Genomic DNA, 22,908 nt, shown 5'->3' with positions numbered 1-22,908 from the left:
GACGAACAGATAGATAGATAGACAGATAGACAGATAGATAGATAGATAGATAGATAGATAGATAGATAGACAGATAGATATATGGAGAAATAGATTAAAAGCGAGACGGATAAATGGATAGAGATGAACAGACAGATAGATAGATAGATAGATAGATAGATAGATAAATAAAGATAAAGATAGATGGATAGGTAGATGGATAGATAAATAGATTGCTGCATACATACATACATGCATACATACATACATACATACATTGATTGATTGACTGATATATAAGGAGACAGACGGACAGACAGATAGATAGATAGATAGATAAATAGATAGATAGATAGATAGTAAATAGATGAATAAATAGATAAATATCTACACAGATAGTTGGATAGATAGATAGAGAAATGAACAGATAGATAGAGATGAATTAATACATACATACATTGATTGATTGATCGATATCTGAATAGACAGACAGATAGATAGATAAATAGATAGATAGATAGATATACATATAGATTGACAGACAGGTAGACAGATAGATGGATAGATGGATAGAGATGAACGGAGAGATAGACAGATATAGATAGATAGATAGATAGATAAAATAAATAGATAGATAGATAGATAGATAGATGGATAGATAGATATACAGATAGATTGACTAACAGACAGGTAAATAGATAGATGGATAGAGATGAACACATACGTACATACATACATACATACATACATTAAATGATTGATTGATAGGTGATATATTAATGGTTATACATATGAATGGATGGATAGATAAGCAGATGGGTAGATGGATTGATGGCTGGACAGATAAATGGATAGATAAATAGATAGATGCATACATACATACATACATAAATAGATAGATAAACAAATAGACAGATAGACTGATAGATAAATTGACAGATAGACAGACAGATAAATGAACAGATGGACAGATGGATGGATGGACAGATAGAGATTAAGGGAGAGATAGATAGATAGATAGATAGATAAATGAATAGATGAACAGGCAGACAAACAGACAGACAGACACACATACCTACATACATACACATATAGACAGATAGACAGACAGACAGACAGAGAGACAAACAAACAAATGCTCGTACAATACACAGGTAAAGGTGTTCATGCGATAGGGTAACAATCAAGCACCTGGAGACATACTGCCACCCTCCAGTCACTCTCTACCTTCACCTGCATCTGTGTAACACCTGTAAGCAACGAAGATTAAGAGATTAACGTGTATAACGGTGGTCAGCTCTTCCATACGTCCCGAGAGAGAGAGAGAGAGAGAGAGAGAGAGAGAGAGAGAGAGAGATGAGTTGGGGGTGGGGGGAAGGCCAAAGTGTTTAGGAGAGGAAGAGACAGAAAGAGAGGGAGGGACATTGACGTCAGCAAGGTGGGCGGGGCCAGCGGAACCTCCCCGTTCCCTGCCTCCCCCTCTCCCTCTCCTCGCCACCATACGTCTGCTGGGAAGGGCTGACACGCCCGCCACCACGGCTGCCAACAACATGTGGCACAAAACAACCCTGGGGACACCTCATGGCACCTCATGGCATGCACCAACCACAGCATAATGTAACTCTCTTCGCATATCATCCCGCCATGCATCCTCACTCCCCCACGCATCCTTGTTCGAAACATTGGGTTTATGACGGAAATGGTTCAAGTTGAGACCAAATCCAGGCTTCAGTTGCGGTGATGGTTAATGGCAGCATGTCATGGATCCTACTGGTTGCTAGCGCCCTATGGCGTTCATGGTAGGTGGTGCAGAGGAATGCGGCTCCTGAATGCATCATAAAAGGAGCGGCAGCGTGTTTAGTCGCCCCTGTGCCCCGATTTGTCAGTCCCTGCAGCTCCTCCCGACGTCATGAGCAAGCTAATGATCTAGTCCGCAGGAATGGCATTCACAGCCCAGCGGTCATACACACCTGCACGGAGCCTGACCACTGCCCAACAACAAGGAATACTCACGGAAAGCGGAGGCAGGACACACGTGCTTAGCCGTGTGGCGGACAAGATGACGACGATCCCCAAGTAGCTGGTGGTTTCCAAGGAACAGGAGGGACGGGACAGCTAGCCAACCTCAAGTTACAAGCAACAGTTGGCTAGTTTCCCGCGCAAAAGTCTTCAGGATCCTTCGTGTGGGCCAGTGGGCAGCCCAAAATGGCGGCAGAGACTTGAAACTGGGCAGAGCGGGTAGTGCTGGGCAGGCAGGTGTTGGCTACGGACGCGGTGCTGGTGCGGGGAGACGTGGGGACTCCTGCATCCACTGTGTCACTGCCTTGGCCTGCCCACTACCCGCGCCTGCTGTTGTGTGCCGCTCGCCGACACCGCCAACTCTCCGCCGCACATCAGGACAGACTTGGAACACCCGAGTGCTATGGAGCTTTGGTTGTTCCCAGTGGTAGTGTTCAGCGCGGATGACGGTGTGCGGGGCGCTCGTCGGCTCCCTCCTCTCCGTTCTTCATGTTCGAGCAAACAAAACCCGACTTTCACCTCCGTTCAGCTTTACGGGTTGATTTCTACGCGCCTTTGAAAATTACAGGCACGGAATCTTTGTTTATATGAACGAAACAGTTTGCAAAATCGCCCTCGACTTGGAGAGCGTTGCCGGGCATGCTCCAGCCTGTCGTACTCCTGACGGCCCTCACATGGAAGCTCCTGGCGGGCCGGCCCCACCCTCCTCCCGAAAGCTGCTTTTCCGCCACAGTCTGGGTTCGTCGGGAGTGTGGTGTCGGCGGAGCTGAGGTGGTGGCGTGTCGTGTGAGTGTGTGTGAAGATGCACGGAGTAGTGCCTGGCAAGGATGCTGAGCGCTGAACAATCAATACGTAGGTCCTGCACAGGCGCGCCCGCCCAGCCCAGCGCGCGAAACTCCCTCCTCACTCTACGTCAGTGTGGCCAAGGACGACGCTGCCGCCCAGTCTTCATACCACAATTTTTCTTTCGTTGCCTTCACTCCACACCTTAACACACCCTCATCACGCCAGCCTTGCTTTGGCCCAATAAGCTCCCTCAGCCTGCCGGCCGACCCCTGGCTCCCACCACCCAGCCGTGTGGCCATTACTGTTCACGATGCACCATCCCTCTGCGGAAACAATGAATGAATGAATAGCACGATTAACATGCACCAGACAGGAAAAAGGGAAAAGCAAAATGGGAAGGGAATCAGATGGAGGGTAAAAAGAAATTTCCTCAACAACAGAAAAGTATTACGACTCCATCCCGGGCCTCCGTGCGTCACCACCCGCCCAATGACGTCAGAGTAAGCAAGAGGGAAAGATGCCGAATTTCCCATACACGGACACAACGCTCTTCTCTGCACCTCCCTGACCCGCTTAACAATGCACCAGAGCACCCCCTGAAGGCACCGCGGACCAGCAGGCAGTAGCGGCACGAAGGGCATGGCTGGGAGAGGCACTTGAGGGGAGTACTGCGGGAGATGAGAGTAGCATTGTGGAATCTGCAAGTGACGTCATTGCAAGTGTCAACATCGTGGGTCGTGTTCTGGAGCGCCGCAAGGGATCAGCTCGAGGTGAAATACGCAACTGCCGCCTTCTTTTCGTAGGGATTCCACTTCCTGGTCGACAGTACATCATGTGGACCAAACACCAGGACTTTAGCGTCACCTCTCCTTTCGAGTCTGAGGGCGCAGTGAGGACGTGGAGCCGCCAGTGAGGGAACACAGGGGCCGAGGTCTCTTAGGTGGCAAGAGGAACCCACTTGAGGAAAATCAATTATTTATTAACAAGAGAGAGAGAGAGAGAGAGAGAGAGAGAGAGAGAGAGAGAGAGAGAGAGAGACTGTTTACCTACCTATCTACTACCCATCTGTCGATCCAAATGTATATCTTTGTATCTATCGGTCGATCCATCTGTTATCTACTTTTCCGTTTTCCCCCTCCCCACCCACACACACACACACACACACAGAGAGAGAGAGAGAGAGAGAGAGAGAGAGAGAGAGAGAGTGGCCATGTAATTAAGAAAACAATGTCCCCACAGTTATTAATCAGCGGTGTGCCATGGACAGGAGTGACAGCCTGACACTGCTTGTTGTCTGGCCCTCACTCCACCTGGCCACGGAGTCAGGTGCCCGCCTGCTCACCTGCCTCCTGCCTCCTCCTTCTCCTGCTGGATATCATAATTAGGCCACCATGAAGAGCAGGTAATTTACGTGTGTGTGTGTGGCGAGCCTTGAAAGATGGTTTTATTAACTTGTTTGGTTCACGCACGCACGCACGCACGCACGCGCGCGCGCGCACACACACACACACACACACACACACACACACACACACACACACACACACACACACACACACACACACACACACACACACACACACACACACACACACACGGAAAAAGGTTGAATGTTGAAGGATAGAGGATGGATGGATAGAGATAGATACGTAAAAACATACATACATACATACATACATAGACGAAAATAAGAAGAAAGATGAATAGCTAAATATAAATGGCCACACACACACACACACACACACACACACACACACACACACACACACACACACGTAAAAAATAAAAGATAAATAAATTAAAAAAAAAGTAATTAACAGTGAGTCGTTTAATGCATAAAACAGCAGGTGAGCTTTAAAACCTAACATCAATTGTATTCGAGGGACAAGTCCAATATACTACAATAGGCGCGCGCGCGCGCGCGTGTGTGTGTGTGTGTGTTTCTTGTAGTTGTGTAGTGTATTAGTACATTACACAAAAGGTTACGGCATGACTCTTACACACACACACACACACACACACATGCCAGTCACACGCAAAGATGAGGTCATGTTTTATTGGCAGGACACACGCACAGTGACGGGACACTGCGAGGCTCAGCAGGTGTGTGGGGCTGCTGGACGGGCGGAGTACAGAGAAGCGGGCAAGAAAAATTGAAAACGTGGCTGACGTGTAAGAATCTATCAGGTGCGTCATGCGTGACAAAGGTAAGGATGTGAATGAGGTGAGATGTAGTCCTCACTCCTCCCTCACCTTCTGCATTCACTCATCCATTCCCAAGATATCTGTGATGGGGGGCCTGGAGGCAGCATCTGGCCACATCTGAAGAGACCTCCCAGGCAACAGCGGCGTGGCTGTGACCGCGCTGAGCCTCGCTGCTGAGGATTTTCAATAATAACACTATATTGATAATTACAATCACCTAGATGACAGTAGCCTACCACTGCTAGGAGCAGCGACCACCACACCACCAACCAGGCTGCCTTCATCACGTCCCACACCACTACGGTACAAATCGATGCCTCCTCATCCCCCATAACAGGCCTCAGAGGTACTCACTATTCAATATAACGTCCTAAGGGCACGCGACCATCCCAAAGCTGACAACCTGGACTGTGGCACCACGTCCGCTCATCCTTCATTTTGCTCTAAGAGGTAAAGCGTCACTCCACACACAAGACTCCTGACACTCGCTGTCGCAATGGAAAGCAGATTAGAAGTAAAAATACACCAACACTACTTTTATAAAAAACAAACTGGATGCGGGAAGCAGAAGATACTCTCTCCCTCCCTCACTGGAAGAGGATCAGCCTACTACATCACTCCTCCATCTCTCTAAAAGAGGATCATCTCACCACTTCATCACCCGCCGAGTCACAAGGCATGGGTCCACACCACCGCAAAGCCGTAACACAGGTACTCCCGACACGCCTCCACCAGGTCGTAGGTCTTGACGCGACGGCATGACCCTTCCTGCAGCAGCCGGCACTCTGACTTCCTCCAGTAGAGCCGAATGAGGAGGCGCGAGCGTTCCATGTCGATGATGTAGCCTTTGATGATCGGGTACGGATGCTTGATCAGGTACATGCGAGAGTATTGCATCAAGAGCGTCTGTAAGGAGGAAGCAACAGTTGACGGCAAGAGGGACTGACACACCGTTAAGCCTCTGTCTATCCGCTCTCATGCTTGTGATTCTACCATGCATTTCTGAACGTCATTTTCCAGAGGACTAACTCAGCAAGGAATAATAGATCATATTCTGAAACACTGCAGTCGCATCCTGACCACTTTCAAAAGGTTGTACATGAAGTCACACGGATTTTTAAAGGTGTTTTTACGGCTATGGTGATAGATTAACAAGATTTATAAATTATTAACAGGAGAAACTCTATTGAGAATCCTGCTAATCATCTCTGTAGCCTTTGAAAATATTCGCGGTGAAAGAGCAAAACGTTTCTGAAAATGGGCCAGTATCCCACGTCTTGCTCAGCCACATGGGAAAACACACAGCACAAGTATATAGGTGTAATATATGCATAAGAACCTGAATACTCTCTTCTCCCTCCCTTTCCAGATCCACGCCAAATGATGATCCTGAATAGCGTCTGATTTGTGGCTTAGGTGTGGCACAAAAGCGTGAATTATCCGTCAAGTTAACCTTAATGGCAGATTGATTGATAAGTTTATATCCTTATCCAAAGTTTATGTACCGTATGCTATCAGGGAAGTGTTTCTGTCCTTCATCTTTTATTTCCTTCGATTAAGGAAAGACGCTTGAAAAATGCCACACACTGACACACACACACACACACACACACACACACGTCTGAACTAACCTTGACATGGAACAGTTTCTTGTTGTAAGTGACGTCTTTGATCCTGTCTTGGTCTCCCGTCGTCCCTGTCGCGATGGCCAGCATGTCCACGGCGGTGAGGTTGGCGGCCATCAGCACCCTGGAGAGGGGAAAGCAGGGCACGCGCACGATGGTCCCCCGGCGCAGGTCCTGCAGCGAGGCGAAGCTATGTGGGTGGATGGGTGTGTGTGTGTGTGTGTGTGTGTGTGTGTGTGTGTGTGTGTGGTGCGGGTGGAGGGAGGCAGCACATGGTGAATCAGAAGTGTGTGTGTGTGTGTGTGTGTGTGTGTGTGTGTGTGTGTGTGTGTGTGTGTGTGTGTGTGTGTGCTGCACCTTGTGCTGTTGCAGCCTGGGACATTTTTCATTACACTGATTTGTAGTAGTAATGTAACGAATTAAATAACAAATGCAATATATATATATATATATATATATATATATATATATATATATATATATATATATATATATATATATATATATATATATATATATATATATATATATGATATTTTTTTTATTTTTGGTTCCACACTGAGTGACTTACTCCCTGCACGGTGAACTCCATCATCTTGCTCCTGGCCAGCACCAGACCCTGCAGCTCCGGCGGTAAGTCTTCTACTTGGTGGTGCATCCACAGTAGTCCCTGCAGCCATCAAAGAAAACATGCGTGCACTTCTTAAAGAAAATGTTCTTTAATGGTATATATATATATATATATATATATATATATATATATATATATATATATATATATATATATATATATATATATATATATATATATATATATATATATATATATATTATTTACGCCAAGGCCACTGTATAAAGTCCTCTCCCAGCCATGGCCGTGGTCAGCGCCTTCACCTAACGTAACCTAACCTTAGTACCAATATCTGTCCCGTTCTACCGGCAAAATCATCAACGCCACATGGTCTTTTACAATCGAAGGGCAGACGGTCTAAGCATCCCTCGACGCCCACGCAACTCTCCGGTCACAAACAAACATAAGCAAACACCCGCGCCTCACATGTATCAGCACAAAAATGCAAGGCTCGTGTCATGTAATTTGGATCATTAGTATTCCTGGCTGGCCCATTACCCGCCGGCAGCGCGGCGACCTGGTCCAGGCGGCTCCTCCACCCACCGCTAGAATGTCGTAAATGCCTTGCAAATCTTCCTCTTTGTCGTAATATATATATACATATATATATATATATATATATATATATATATATATATATATATATATATATATATATATATATATATATATATATATATATATATATATATATATATATATATATATATATATATATATATATATATACAGAGAGAGAGAGAGAGAGAGAGAGAGAGAGAGAGAGAGAGAGAGAGAGAGAGAGAGAGAGAGAGAGAGAGAGACAGAGAGAGAGAGTCCACATATCACTGTTGGTTGAGAGACCCATGTGCTGCAGAAACTCGAGTGGAACTCACGGCTTTGGGCGTCATTGCCTCGATGCAGAGCGGGGAGGTCCAGGCGTTGCGTTGGCGCTGCTGCAGGATGGCATAGGATCGCGGGTCTGGCTCCACCAGCAGTCCCGTCCAGCTCAGGTTCCTCTCCAGCACCAGCGTCTGGCTCATGAACTCCCCGTCGGCCGCCCCGACCTCCACGAACACCCCGGGGCTCTGCAGGGCGGCAGGGTGAGGTGAGGAGTCAGGCACGGCTAGGCGGAGGATGTGTCAAGGTGAACACGGCCAGAAGTCAAAGGAGTGAAGTGTTAGCACGATGATAACAGGGATATACAGCACCCAAAACCCACACATAATAAATACCTCACTCTATTGGGTGAGACAAACCCACACAACTATGAATCCCTGCCGTACACCATTACCTGATCCTTCCACAGATCCTCGAGAGTGATCTGAAGTTTGTCCCAATCTAGCAGTTCCCTCCAGGGCAGCCGCCTCGTGTGGAGGCGCGAGATGTTAGGCTGGCTCGGAGGAGGGTGCAAATATTTATCCCGAAGAAGTGGCAGAAGAGCGGGATTGATGAGAATGTCCTGCCCACTGAAGTAGGTTTCTAGACACTCTGAGGGAAGGAGATAGTGATGGTGATGGTGTTACAGAGGAGGAAAGCACGTTAGGTATAGTAGCACGTGACATGGAGAAGTGGTTTCAGGCTAAACTAATGAATTACTTCCAAAAAGCATCACCGTGTGTGTGTGTGTGTGTGTGTGTGTGTATGTGAATTCATGCAGTAGTAACGATGTAATGGCTGGCAGACTTGACTCACAAATGATAGATCCCGGATTCGAATCTCTGGTCGAGCAGAAATAATTGGGTCTGTCTCCCTTCACAGTGTTGTCCCTATTCACCTTGCGAGTAATAGGTGCGGGACGTTAAGCCAAGGAATAATGTCTATTTCGTGCGTGAGTTCTACAGGAATGTGTGTGTGTGTGTGTGTGTGTGTGTGTGTGTGTGCACGGAATAACAACCAGAGCAGAAAACATCGCGGGGGTGAAAAAAAAAAAAAAAAAATGCGAGGAAATTTAACAAGTGAGATTCCTTGAGGTGTGAATGGAATGAGCAGGAGATGAAGGGTGTTGTGAATGGGGATGTATGCTGGGATGGAAGAGACAGAGGAACCACTGGAGGGAGAGGGAAAGACAACAGCAGACAACCTCACCCGAGTCACAAGAGGAGTTGGTCCACTGGGCGAGGCGGATGAGGCAGACGGACACCACCACTACCACTACCAGGCCCGCAACACTCAGCCCTGCGAAGCCCTTCATTCCACCCGCCACTAACACGACGGTCCTTCACACTCGTTCTTTGCTCAGTGCTCGGTGTCCACTCGTATTATCTGCGTGGGTATGTGGAAAGGAGTCCAATATTTGAGTTTTTTCTTTGCTTCCTTTTTTTTTTTTTTATGGGTGCAACATGTTAATCAAGCTGTAAGAAGTATATATGCCTTTTTTTTTTTTTGTATGTGTAAGAAAAGCACAGGCGAAGGGCAACGAAAAGAGCGAAAAAAAAAAAAAAAGTCCGCCGAGGTGCCAGTCTCAAAAGAAATCAAAAGGATCATCCAAACTTGTAAGATACATAAGTGTCTTGAAACTTCCCTCTTGAGAGAGTTCAAGTCATTGGGAGGAGGAAACAGTTGCAACGCCATCATCACTTCTACCCCTGTACGCACCTGTCTCACTAAGCTGATGATAACAGGAAGCAGCTATTGTCTCCCATCCGCTGCGTGTTCATAAGCGAAATTCGCTAAATAAACTTATATATATTGTCCGCGAGCTTCCAGGTACTACAGCTAGGCGACACGAAGCAGGGAGGAAAGAGTGCACGAAAAAAAAAAAAAAAACACATACACACACACACACACACACACACACACACACACACACACGCACAAGGAAAACACTCCAAGAATACAGACTACTTCCTCCTCTCTCCACGCTGTGTATAATACCTGTGTGTCATAAAGCGGGCCGCCCTCTACAAAAGTGAGGGCCTTGTATCCCTACATAGTCAGGAAAGCGAGTTAGTTAAGTTTTGTAAATTAACTTTTTTACGTTACTATTACACTTGCTCTGTTCCGCCACGCACACGTACGCCGCTCGCTCGTCACCTATTCTCCAAGGAAATGTAGAGTATCTTCCTTGGTCGTCACCATTCACCCGATTTTCCTCTCAGTCTTCCTTATACGTGAAAAATAGAAACGTCTACCAGAATAGCAGGAGGGCGAGGCTGAGGAGCAGACCCCTGTGTACTACATTATTTTAGCAATGGTGGGATATTCTGTGTGTAACTTTGTTTTCATGTCGGAGAATCATTGGCATGACAGTGAGTGCCGTTGTACCTGAATAACATGAGGCAATAGAGGCGGCTGCTAACTCTTTGGTGGTGGTATTCTTCTGCGGTGCGGCAGGTGCTGTATCAGAGCAACGTGGTGCTGAACGTATTGCTGCTGGTGCTGTCAGCGATCATCCTCGTCAGCTACATCAACAACTATGGCCTGAGCCTCCTCCCCTGGGCGTCACATGCCTGCGAACAAGGTCAGTTATTGTTACAAGTAGTAGTGTTATCACATACTGGTGCGTGCTAAAAACCGAGTAAATGCCTCCACATGATTTGAGGGTAATGCTGCTCATACATACCAGATGCAGGGACTCACTTTCACTTCCAGTGCTCTTGCCATATAAATACATTGCATGATTCATATATCAATGATGACAGCAAATTGATGGATTATGGATTATGAGCAGAGTGTCTGAGAAGTTACCTGAGTGGGCCGCCACGTGCAAACGACCCAGACTTGTTAGAGATGATCCGGCAAAAATACCTCGTCCCGCCGCCCCGCCGCCCGGTGACTGGCGCCTTCGACATCAATGAGCCGGTGTGGGCGCGGCTGGTGGACTGGAACTTGATGCAACAGAAGCTGCTGCAGATATGGGAGGGAGAGGTAGGTCTGATGGAACGCCTTCCGTTTGTGACCTTAGTCTCTGTGCTCTCCTACAGGCAAACTGAACCGACCAAAGATTACTAGGATATATTAGTAAAAAATTAAAATGTAATATAGGTAAATAAACATTACTACTACTACTACTACTACTACTACTACTACTATTACTACTACTACTACTACTACTACTACTACTACTACTACTACTACTACTACTTTCTCTCTCTCTCTCTCTCTCTCTCTCTCTCTCTCTCTCTCTCTCTCTCTCTCTCTCTCTCTCTCTCTCTCTCTCTCTCTCTCTCTCTCTCTCTCTCTCTCTCTCTCTCTCTCTCTCTCTCTCTCTCTCTCTCTCTCTCTCTCTCTCTCTCTCTCTCTCTCTCTCTCTCTCTCAAGTAAATGATAATGATACTAAAACAAAAGTGAGAGATGTCATGATACCATTCCCCAAAAACTTAAAATATTTCCAGTCATAGGAAGTATACTAAAGTGAAAACGGGTGAGTGTTCCTGAGCATGCCAGAGCAATGAATGAAAGATTGAAGATATTTTTGGGTTAAGCCTCACATTACTGAGGTGGACAAAACATTAACGAAAGGGACATATCGCGTATTTAATAAGGAGACGCATTCCACAAGCTCATTGTCATGTAATCACTGATATCCGAGACATCCTCCACCTAGCCGTGCCTAACTCCACGCCTCACCTTATCGCCTTGCAGAGCCCTGGGGTGTTCGTGGAGGTCGGGGCGGCCGACGGGGAGTTCATGAGCCAGACGCTGATGCTGGAAAGGAACCTGAGCTGGACGGGACTGCTGGTGGAGCCAGACCCGCGATCCTACGCCATCCTACAGCAGAGCCGGCGCAACGCCTGGATCTCCCCACTCTGCATTCACCGCAGCCAGCCCTGCTCCGTATGTGCTGACTCAAACGTTGCTATTATGTCACTAGTACTAATAACCCCTTCTCCCACCACAGTTATTCTCCGGGACGCTGATCTACGTATACCACACTGCCAATTGCGTAACGTATTTTGTGGATTATTAGCCGATGTTCAGTGAAAAGTTTATCTTAAATATTCGTAAGTGTGGAAAACAGCTGGAGAAACATCAGCAATAATAATAATAATAATATTATTATTATTATTATTATTGTATTATTATTATTAACAACAACAACAACAACAACAACAACAACAACAACAACAACAACAACAACAACAATAATAATAATAATAATAATAATAATAGTAATAATAATAAAAATAATAATAACAATAATAATAATAATAATAATAATAATAATAATAATAATAATAATAATGATAATAATAATAATAATAATAACAATGATGTTTGCTTCACGGCAGCGGAGGTTTTGGCTGCGGCACCTAGAGAAGGACCTGCCGGAGCACTTTCAGCAGCTGATGAGGGCGCGGAGCAAGCTGAACGACGAGACCTTGACAGGGGTAAGGCGCCTCCCCCCCCGAGAACCGTTCCTTGTCATACTCTCCACATCAGGGACGGGGATGGAAATGCATTGCTAGTTCACATTAATAACACAGTGCGACTTAGACCCTCATTCTGAAACGTTTTGCTCTCTCACCACGACTACTTTCAAAGGCCACAGAGATGATTAGCAGGGTTCTCAAGACTATTTCTCCTGTTAATAATGTAGAAATCATGTTAAAATGTTACTTGAACCATTAAAATACCCCTAAAAACCGGTGTAACTTCAACTAAAGCCTTTTGAATGCAGTAGAGATGTGGCGTGAAGTGTTTCAGAATATGATCATGTTCAAATTGTGAAGCGTGTCTCAATCTCTTTATCTTCATTTGGCACCGTTGAGTGAAGGACGAGGAGCGAGGAAGCACTATCATGGTGCCGTGTGTGCCGCTGTCCACGCTGCTGCTGGCCGCCCGCATCACCACCATCGACCTCCTCACTGTGGCCACCGGCAACGAGGAGGACAACATCCGCGTCGCCGATGTCATCAGAGGCAAAAACTTCAATGTCAAAGTATGGCTCTATCTGTTCCTATATAGGTGCGCTCTCTCTCTCTCTCTCTCTCTCTCTCTCTCTCTCTCTCTCTCTCTCTCTCTCTCTCTCTCTCTCTCTGACAAGGGCACAACGAGTTCCAGCTGCATATGCATTTCACGCACATGATCGATCATCTTCATAGTCTATTACATTTTCTAAGCAATAATTCAGGAGGCATCTGAAGTTCACAAACATTTTCCGTGGACATGGTTAGGAAGAAACTTCTTTTTTTTGTTTTCTGAAAACGCAAAAATCATATTGGAATTATTCAATTTTAAAGTACTTAAAGTATAAATAACATAACATTACTGACTATTGTGCGCAGACCCTGAGCAGAAAAAAAAAAAAATTATCTCTTAACATTCATCTTTGTATCATGCATTACAACAGTGGGTGGGCAGGGACTGTTTCCATCCGTGACCGCATTTCAAACATTTTTGTGTCTTACCACAAGTACTCTCAACAAATCCTGATGGAAATCATCGAAGCCTGGAGACGTGTTTTCATGATTCCAGTGATAGTTCGACAAATATTCCTTATCTTCAATGGAAAAAAACACTCCATGAAAACCCGATTAATCATCTTTGTGGCCTTTCAAAATGCTTCTTATGAGAGCCGAAAGCGTTTCAAACCACGGGTTCTGAGCAGTGACTGGCTGTAGAGGCCAGCTCGCAGGTACTGAAAAGCTGTGTACATCTGCTATCCCCCTCTCCCCATTTCCTTATATAAATATAGAAAAAAATCAATGTGCATGTTTACAAACACTAAATTTTATCACACAAAATAAATAAATAAATAAACAGATAATAAAAAAAAATAAACAAAACCAATAATATGACTGACGAGACTCATTACACAACTATCCATCCCTCTTTCAGGCTAGCGTGTGGATGAGAATTAACTTCAACTCCCTATAACTTGAAATTTTACGAGAGACGCTGTGTTAGATGTAGCATTTCATAGAAAATTAATTTCTGCGTCTAGTGGTATGGATGATCTCTGCCCGCGCTGAGACCAAATCTAGCTAGTTAAAAATTGCAGAAAACTAAGCGCATCTATTTATTTTCTTTTTGTGATTTGTGTATACCCAGAGAGAATCTGAATTTCGCATGTTCATCCATACAAGCATTGTTGATCCACATTAATTACCAAATTTCAACTTTACCAGCTATTGTTCAAGAGCTGCAATGAGGGTTGCGCATGCGCTGTGCATATCCAGATTTGACATGCTCAGTTATTTGCACATATAGGTCACATGACATACCAACCTCTAACAGAATCGGCTGAATAGTTATTCAGAAACCATATGTAAGACACCCTTTCACTTTTTGCAAGTTACCTATCAGTTTCACTCGGTAGAAGTGATTAAACATCATATACGATTGAAAGAGTTGTGTCCTCATATGGTGTGAGTTTCGGCGTGATCGACGACCTGACTGGAGCAATGAGCCAGCACTCTGATGTAAGATTCACCCACCTAAACCTAACTCCCCCTCCCTCGTAATCAATAAAGGTCTTACCTACATACAACTGATCCTGGTGAAGGCCAAGGAACATAATTATAAGAATCCTTGGAGAAGACTGAGGCAGGTGATCAACCCCCTGGCTTCCTTGGTTATCACAACTAAAACGAATGGTTCTTTTACAGTACAAAATATACTAAAATAAGATTATCCTAGTCTATACGATATGGAGTCAAATTATTTAATAAACCAAAATTAAACATATTTAAAAGAATCTTTCCTAGAGACGTTTTGTATTGTTGTAAGTGTTAAGTCCCGTAAGGATAATCAACTTTCATACCACTAACTCAAGATATACAAAAATATTAGCCTGTGCAAGTTGTATGACTTTTCCAAGTAGACTTGACAAGACAAGTAGACGCTTTTTAGGCAGACTTTGCTGATGGTGTATTATCCTTGATATAATTGTCATTAAAATCACGTTGTATAAGCATTAAAGATCTTACCTCATTGAGATGAATTTCCACTTCTTTCTCGGTGATTTAACTTTTTTTTTCCTCTAAGCCAAGAGTTATGTTGCCACGAAACCTTTAGCCATGTCCCCCATGCTAACATTTCTTCTTCATTGCTAGTCGTTATACCTGAGTGATACGCCCTGCACCTAATATTTACGGATACAACTTTATCTTATAAAAGACAAATAACTTTTCAATGAGTCAACATGAAATTCCCGATACTTCAATATCCTCAATAGTACATATCTATCAATTACTTTTTCATGAACATTTTCAATGAGTCAACATGAAATTCCCGATACTTCAATATCCTCAATAGTACATATCTATCAATTACTTTTTCATGAACAGTCTGACCAGAACTTAGAACTCAAGTATATGCGGTTGGCCTCTAGTATATGAAGCTACTCAATTTTCTCAACTTTTGTAGTCCTACACCCAAACCATTACCTTCTTTAGGTACTGGGACAGGCGTCTTTGGGAGTAAAATGAGCCCTCGGACTTACCCCACTCTATAAAACATCTTTCGAATTTTGGTCCCACCCAGTCTCAAAGTGATAATAAATAACACGTCAATGATAACACCCTCAGAGCATTATAGCACTTCTCTGCATCCAGGTAATTTTAACATTTGTTACTCTTGTCCCCACAGACTATGCTTGTGCACTTCCCCATGGGAGTACTACTTAGCAACCCATACCCTAATATTAAGGGCTACATCATGGACATGGAGCACTCCACTCTCCTCGTCAAGCTTTTTATCAACAAGGCGCACTGTAGACTCATCTCAAAGACCGACTGCAAAAAGATCAACCACTACGACACGGTGGACGCCTGCTACAAATACCTGTGTATGAACTTCCTCACAGTACGAACACTGGCACCAAGACAAAAGAAATCTCAGGATTCCATAGGCGAAACACCATGATACTGTGCATTCCTTTCCTGTTCTCATCACAGCATGGGGCTTATTGACCTACTATGAAGGAATATTCAAGTTATAAGCACATACCAGCTAGGTAAATTCAGTGCCAGTAGATACACCCTTACACCAGAAAAAGATGATAATACCATGTATCTGTCATGTCAGTGATCAATCACAAGACACTAGTACTGCTATCTTCAATACTCATAAATATAAAACCGTCTTGTGCCTTCTTTATTATTTCTGCCCAAGCCAGAACAAACTCTAAAGACAATATCCAATGTTGTGCGTTACCCAGAATATCTATTTGCAAGGTGAATATCACCACACTAGGCATTACATCCATTTTTCTAAATTTCCAAGGCAATTATTTTTTTCAAAAGGGGGCTGCAAATTCTCTTCTGGACTCCAGGATATCAAATATAAAGTAAAAAAATTCAGGAAAGATATTAAAGCACGAGTTTATATGGTTAACATTCTTATGCTATGAAGACAACTCTGAGCATGTTGTGTAAACATCCAAAAAAATGTCATACAAGTATTTTTTTTTCTCCATCTTCTGAATTTATGTTGATACACAATGACCCTTCTACTACACATCAATACTCATGTCAATACACTCAAGCACATAGAAATTTCCTGTTGACCACCCTTTCAGTGCTTAATAATTTATCGAAGTTCCATTTTACATTCATCACAACTTTCAAGTGCAAACTGCTATGACAATGGAATAATTACAATATATTTTTTACAAAATATTTTATTAAAAGATGTACCTTGTGACATAGTTAACTTGTCAACTATCTGTGGCTCTGTATATCACAACTAAAAATAATGAGAAAAAAATTAATAACTGAAAGTTTCACGTCCTAAACTCATTGAAGCATTCTGAACAAGTGGAATGCAGTAATCTGATAAATAATTGTACCAGTCATAAAAGCAAATCTCTACTTCCAAGCCACAGAAAAATAAATTGTAATAACATTTTATATTACAATGCTACTTTCCGAAACAGAAGAAATGTAATGATTAATGACAATGTTTTACATGAGGAGTGAATAGCTAATGAGTGGTTAACTTTCCATTTTCATGAGCATCTCAAGACAGACAGAAGAGGGAATAGGAGGGGAATAATCTCTGCTATGAGAAGACAAAATCTCATTATCCGATTTATAAGATGAACACAAAAGAATAGAAGCACATTCAAGATACAAAAAAGGCACACACCAAACAATGCTTAGAAAGACTAATAACTGACGTCCCTCACGGCTACTCCCCTAAGTGAGATTTCATCTACCAATATATTCTATAAAGACAAGAATATGATGCAGCATCAAATAATTGTCCAAACATTACAAGCAAATTAGTCCCACAATAATTCATATAAACTTCAGGGGGACTTCAATGTACAATGTAAGCTGGGACATTTTACATACTGTACATACACAATCAATTAATCAAATCTAAAAATACTTCACTGGTAATTCATGAAATGCCGCATTCAAAAGTATTACAAAGGGGACTTCTTTACCTAAGCAGAGTTGGTTGTGAGGCTGGCTGAGAGTAGAGAATTAATAGGTCAGCTGCCACAGTGTGGCCAGCAGCAAACACTGCTAGACAGGACCCCTAGTTATTGTCTTATGCTGCTTCCAGGAAATGGTCCTTGAGATGTTTCATCATACCAAATGTGCGGAAGCGTTTAACACCTGAAACAGAAGTAAATCGCCAATGTTATATACTTTGTCCTTCAGGTAAAGTTTTTGCTAATCTAATTGGTCATCTATGGTAGTGAAAGTCTAAGACCTCATCACCAATTGTTTGCAGACATCATTTGCAATGAGGTAAAATACACAGAAGAAATTACAACACAAATCAAGACATGAATAAATCCTAATGATCATCAATGTTAACTTCAACAAAACCTGCAAAATAGGAATGCCAATTTCTCTCTAATACGAGTCCTTACAATTATTAGGTACACATCAAACCAAATATAGCCACAAACATACCGATAACCTTCAACAGCTGGTCATCACAGATTGCATATTGCTTATTTGAGGGATCCTGGAGTTCCCGCTCCTTGATGACAGCCCACAATTTTTTCACCACTTCATGGCGAGGCATCACGTCTGATCCAACAACATCAGCCAATTCAGGAGACAGTTTGAAAGACTTTGTGAATGCAGACTTTTTGCCTCGACCTCCGCCTGCAGCAGCACCCTTCTTGGCCTATAAAAGGCACTGGATTACAACACACCCTAACAAGCTAATGCATTATGAGTCAGGTTAATGCAAAATTTATCCTTTATATATTTAAAAGTATCTTTTAACTCTTCCATGATTTGAATCAGTTGAACTGTTACTTAATACTAAAAACTTAGATAATAGGGCAGCCATAATATACAACAGGTCAGCCAAAGCAGATGACAAAGAAGAGCCCTTACTTCCAGAACACTTCCACACCATCACTCCCCAAACATAACCATAATTAATTCCTTGAGGACACCTGCAGCCTCTAACATGGACTTGCACAATGAAGAGATGAACCTGCAACTGAAGACTGTTGTAATACCATACTCCCTACTAGTCTATCCAGAGATGATATACAGACCACGGCTACCTTCTTCCTCTTGCCCCATTCTTCATCAGAATCATCATCATCATCAGTCTTGCGCTTCTTGGGACTAGCCTTGGGTTTCCTAGCTGCCTTCTTGCCACCAGGTTCATAGTCGTCATCGTCTCCTCCCTTTCCCTGTGGGCAATGAGGGCTTACACATTCTACAAACATCATGGGTAAACCTAGGCAATCTGTCCCATACACTCCAAAACAATTGATGCAAGAATTAAATTTTCAAGTGCTATTTATCTTTTTACTTTATTTTCTATTAAAAACTCAGTTACAGTTAAGCGGTTTGTGGTGCAAAGTGCAATACTACAGCTTACTGCATGAATGTTGTATTATCCAGCCTTGCCAGCCGGTCACCAGCAGACAGCTACTGCCTATCCATTAACCCAATGCTCAGTGCATTTTCAATTTATAAGCTTTGAAGTGATAGTGTTAATTTTTGCCAAACACCTGACACTGGCAATAATGGAGAGGGGAGTACAGAGATAAAATAAATATCAAACCAAGATGCTACAACTTTTGTTGACAGTGATCACTACTCTGGAAAACAACCAAAAGATCAAAATCAATATGTTACTGACCAACTCTCCAGTTTGTTTATAACATCAAGATTACCAATAGCTCTGCACACCCCATTATTATATAATTTTAACAGACAGAGTAATTATCAAAACTTCCAAAATTACTTTTGCATAGGTAGCAATACCTCTGCTTTTAAGTCACAACTGACAAGCTTAAGAGTGACCCCATGAGTCCTGAAGACTGACCACTGGTGACAATTCTTGGATACACAGGTATGACCCCACAACTAAAGCTCAGTTGTTACAATAATGTCTCCAACACCCCAGATGCCAAAGAACAAAATTAATGATATTATTTAACTTAAATATCTAGCTTTCTTATTACACCACTATTATTATCATGAATATGCATCAGATGAAATCACTAAAAACAAACTGTAATATCTGAGGTTCTTCACTGCCTTCATGATGCAGTCTGGTGTGAATGATAGCCTTGGCCAGATCTACACACAAGATCTAGGACTTATTGCTTGACAATTATCAAGCTCTATATTCTACCAACATGACTAATGACTGTTCCTTACAGTACTGAAGTTTCTATTAAAACTCTCAGGACATCATAAAAAATATAAAGCAGGAAATATCTATCTATCTATCTATCTATCTATATCTATATATCTATATATCTATCTATCTATCTATATATATATATATATATATATATATATATATATATATATATATATATATATATATATATATATATATATATATATATATATAAAACTTCCCACAAAGTAAGGACATCATGAAAAACATAAAGCAGGAAATATCTATATCTATAAAACTTCCCACAACCTAAGGACCATGAAAAATATAGAGCAGGAAATATCTATCTATACATATAAAATTTCCCACAACTAAAAGAATGCTGAACCCAGCATAGAGTCACAAGACCCTCACCCCAGCATTTATGAAATTGTTCACATAATTGTTCACTTGTGTTAAAATCTTAAAAGCTTTATGTTCACATAATTGTTCACTTGTTAAAATCTTAAAAGCTTTAACACAAGGTCAGGAAATGAAGATGTGATGAAATGTGATGGGAGCCAAAGTTAATTTGTATTGAATCTTACAAAAACCATAAAAAAAAAGTCGCAGTATTCTCCTGGATATGCAAGAAGCTGAGGAATACAATGGAGTTATTTTAATTTTTCTGAGTAAAAAATATAAATTAAAATTTAAAAATATAAATAATGCAAATAACATTAAAGAAAAAAAAAATATATATATATATATATATATATATATATATATATATATATATATATATATATATATATATATATATATATATATATATATATATATAATATATACTATATATTATTTATTATATATATTATATATATATAATAAGTTTATCTAGAAAAATTAGTTTTTCTTCAGTCATTTGTTGCTTCCAAAACATGTAGTTAAAACTGAATATCAAATAAAATTCTGCTTGTAAGATAAAGGTAACTAATCATTATATAATAAATGCATTACCAAATAATTACGTAATCAACAAAAAAATAATAATAATAATAAAAATAACGGCATTAATAACTGAAATTATAATATAAGATTACCATCACCATACATAACAAATTACACATTTACCAATTTACAAAAGAATGTGAAGTCCACAAAAAAGTCGAGAGAGAGAGAGAGAGAGAGAGAGAGAGAGAGAGAGAGAGAGAGAGAGAGAGAGAGAGAGAGAGAGAGAGAGAGAGAGAGAGAGAGAGAGAGAGAGAGAGTCTTCAACCTGCTCACCTCGGACTCTGGCTCGGACTCTGAGTCGTCCTTGCCCTTGGGCACCTCCTCCTCAGACTGCTCCTCATCTGAATGGGAGTTTACTTGGTCGACGTCAGCCATGATTATCTGGTCTATTTCTTCCTTGCGACTCGAAAGATCAACACCAAGTTGTTCTTCCAACTGTTTCCTCACTTTCTTAGCAGAGATAGTGTCTAGATCTGCCCCTTTGAGGATAGCTGGAACGAGGAAAAATCAATCAATAATGTGCTTGGCTGCATTCCACAAGCTTTCAGGGGCATATGTTGTATGGGCGGCAAACATTCACCTTTCATACAATATTCAATTAGTTCTGAAATAATCAATATACTGAAAAACCAGCCCTGAATGGTAATTACCCAGGTATTAACACCAGACTTCAAAACAAACGTAGCAGACAAAATGGACTAATACAAAGGGCTGCACATCGCACATAGATGACTGCGCGTCCCCCTCATAAAGGAGTCCAGATTACTTTATTTCGATTAAATCTTTCATATATACTAAAAATATGATAAGGAAAAATATGAATGAGTACGATCAAAGCCTTCCAAAGTACCGAACCATGAGGTGTTTTCCCGCAAAAAGTACAATGCTTGAAGCAAAACCGTTGGTGCCCGCGCTGGCAAAGCTACGCTTCGCTCAAGCTGCCATCAAGCATTTTCTGGTCTCAGTTACCATATTTCATCAGACTTTTATCAACATATGCTTACATTCCCGCTAAAGAACCCAAAACACGTAAATCAAAACTAGGTAAAGATGAGAACAAAATCGGCAGATACATCCGTTTCAGAATATTTCACACGCCCTCAATGAAGTTCGTCACTGCCAGCCATCAACCAAGTTTGCGCCAAAAGGTCGCAACCCACGCACCACCTCTTCATTCCTCTATTTCATCCATTTCCACTACGCATTTTGCTGGTTTCTACCAATAAACCCCTTCCAATACTTGCTAACCAGTTTCCTACGATATTACTTTGTAAAAATCAAGTCAAATATCAAAGTTGTCTCCAAAAATATTTCCCTTGTACTGGGACGGACAGAGGACGACGCCAGCCCGCCATCTCTCGCCTTCCATTTTCAGACATTTTCTAGAGAACTTCTCCCCGGACCAATAGCAAATTTTACCAGGAACGTCAACTACTAGGCATAGATTTATGCCGTAGGACACAGAATCACCACAGAAACACTGCGAAATAGCTCAAAAACCTGTATGTTCTGGACCCCCAAGGCTGAAGCGGCTCTCGTAATGCCGGTCTCGGCTCTCAGTAGGACGCTGCAAGGACCAACTGACAAATAAAGGTTCACGCGTCTTCACTTCACTTTATCGCTGCAAGTAAAGGGAGAAATGACACCAAACCTTGAGCAAAACACAGACACGGGATAGACGAAGAGATATAGCGGATTAAATACGTTAAACACTGTGAGGAACTTACGGAAAAATAAGTACAATCCACGGGTCCTGACCTGTGAGTGGCGAGGGGCAGGCTGGGCTGCGGGGAGTGACGCCGCGCCGCCGCTTGGGGTCCACCACCGCCGCCGCCGCCGCCACCTGGCAACGTCGCCACGCCGCCTCCACCTCCGGCAACATCGGCACCACCGCAATGCATGACTGGCCTCCTCCCCACACTTTGGCCTTACCCTCCTCACTCTACCTCAGCCTTAACATAACACGCCTTCTAATTCACGCCTCTACAAGGTGGCACACTCATCCCTGCACCTACCTCTCGCCGCTCTGCAAACCCTGCTGCAAAACACACAATCCTTACCAGAGATATTCCTCTTCAGAGTTTCCCGGCTGATCTGTGCCATGTTCCCGTGTGAAGTGGTGCTTCTCTCCCTCATCCGGTAAACACTACGAATCCCCTTACAGGTAATTTTATTTGTCTGACTGTT

General features: G+C 42.6%; 3 protein-coding genes across 19 annotated transcripts in view; 1 reads left to right on the top strand and 2 right to left on the bottom strand.

The window, feature by feature from the left end:
* The window catches only part of LOC135103497 (uncharacterized), a 17,643-nt gene extending 6,986 nt beyond the window's left edge, over positions 1 to 10,657 (bottom strand). Inside the window, exons 1-7 of one of the 3 annotated variants that reach the window (XM_064009872.1) lie at positions 10,492 to 10,627; positions 9,313 to 9,489; positions 8,519 to 8,715; positions 8,121 to 8,312; positions 7,186 to 7,284; positions 6,621 to 6,788; positions 4,827 to 5,895 (exon numbers count right to left, since the gene is read on the bottom strand). In XM_064009872.1, coding sequence (XP_063865942.1) covers positions 5,659 to 5,895; positions 6,621 to 6,788; positions 7,186 to 7,284; positions 8,121 to 8,312; positions 8,519 to 8,715; positions 9,313 to 9,418 — 999 coding nt within the window. In that variant the 5' untranslated portion in view covers positions 9,419 to 9,489; positions 10,492 to 10,627 and the 3' untranslated portion in view covers positions 4,827 to 5,658. Of the gene's footprint in view, positions 1 to 1,992; positions 3,057 to 4,826; positions 5,896 to 6,620; positions 6,789 to 7,185; positions 7,285 to 8,120; positions 8,313 to 8,518; positions 8,716 to 9,312; positions 9,490 to 10,491 lie in introns of those variants that run through there. The other 2 variants (XM_064009871.1, XR_010270080.1) reach the window with 2 other exon arrangements.
* Positions 10,035 to 17,739, top strand: LOC135103498 (uncharacterized). The gene is made up of 7 exons (XM_064009873.1): positions 10,035 to 10,420; positions 10,561 to 10,687; positions 10,898 to 11,094; positions 11,812 to 12,003; positions 12,459 to 12,557; positions 12,944 to 13,108; positions 15,760 to 17,739. The coding sequence occupies exons 1-7, from the start codon at positions 10,418 to 10,420 to the stop codon at positions 16,033 to 16,035; spliced, it is 1,059 nt and encodes a 352-aa protein (XP_063865943.1). The 5' UTR covers positions 10,035 to 10,417; the 3' UTR covers positions 16,036 to 17,739.
* Positions 16,478 to 22,908, bottom strand: LOC135103499 (uncharacterized). 15 transcript variants are annotated; one of them, XM_064009882.1, is made up of 5 exons: positions 22,782 to 22,908; positions 20,995 to 21,212; positions 18,644 to 18,784; positions 18,042 to 18,261; positions 16,478 to 17,738 (listed from the first exon to the last, which is right to left on the bottom strand). In XM_064009882.1, exons 1-5 carry the CDS (start codon positions 22,855 to 22,857, stop codon positions 17,671 to 17,673), a joined length of 723 nt encoding a protein of 240 aa, XP_063865952.1. In that variant the 5' UTR covers positions 22,858 to 22,908; the 3' UTR covers positions 16,478 to 17,670. The 15 variants fall into 15 exon arrangements, with proteins under 15 accessions (XP_063865952.1, XP_063865955.1, XP_063865956.1 ...); XM_064009885.1 differs by having other exon boundaries at positions 18,042 to 18,252; XM_064009886.1 differs by having other exon boundaries at positions 18,653 to 18,784.

This window comes from Scylla paramamosain, chromosome 9, assembly GCF_035594125.1.
Source record: "Scylla paramamosain isolate STU-SP2022 chromosome 9, ASM3559412v1, whole genome shotgun sequence".
NCBI classification, from domain to species: Eukaryota; Metazoa; Arthropoda; class Malacostraca; order Decapoda; family Portunidae; genus Scylla; species Scylla paramamosain.
The sequence above is the reverse complement of the archived record's forward strand: the minus strand, read 5'-3'. Positions and strand labels throughout refer to the sequence as shown.

Coding starts and splice junctions, on each gene's coding strand:
- LOC135103498 (XM_064009873.1), top strand. Junction 10,688..10,897: donor GTCACATGCCTGCGAACAAG/GTCAGTTATTGT, acceptor GATTATGAGCAG/AGTGTCTGAGAAGTTACCTG. Junction 13,109..15,759: donor GCAAAAACTTCAATGTCAAA/GTATGGCTCTAT, acceptor TTGTCCCCACAG/ACTATGCTTGTGCACTTCCC.
- LOC135103499 (XM_064009874.1), bottom strand. CDS start 22,603: ATGTTGCCGGAGGTGGAGGCGGCGTGGCGACGTTGCCAGGTGGCGGCG. Junction 18,262..18,643: donor AGAGGAAGAAGGTAGCCGTG/GTCTGTATATCA, acceptor TGCCTTTTATAG/GCCAAGAAGGGTGCTGCTGC. Junction 17,739..18,041: donor CCAGCTGTTGAAGGTTATCG/GTATGTTTGTGG, acceptor CTTCTGTTTCAG/GTGTTAAACGCTTCCGCACA.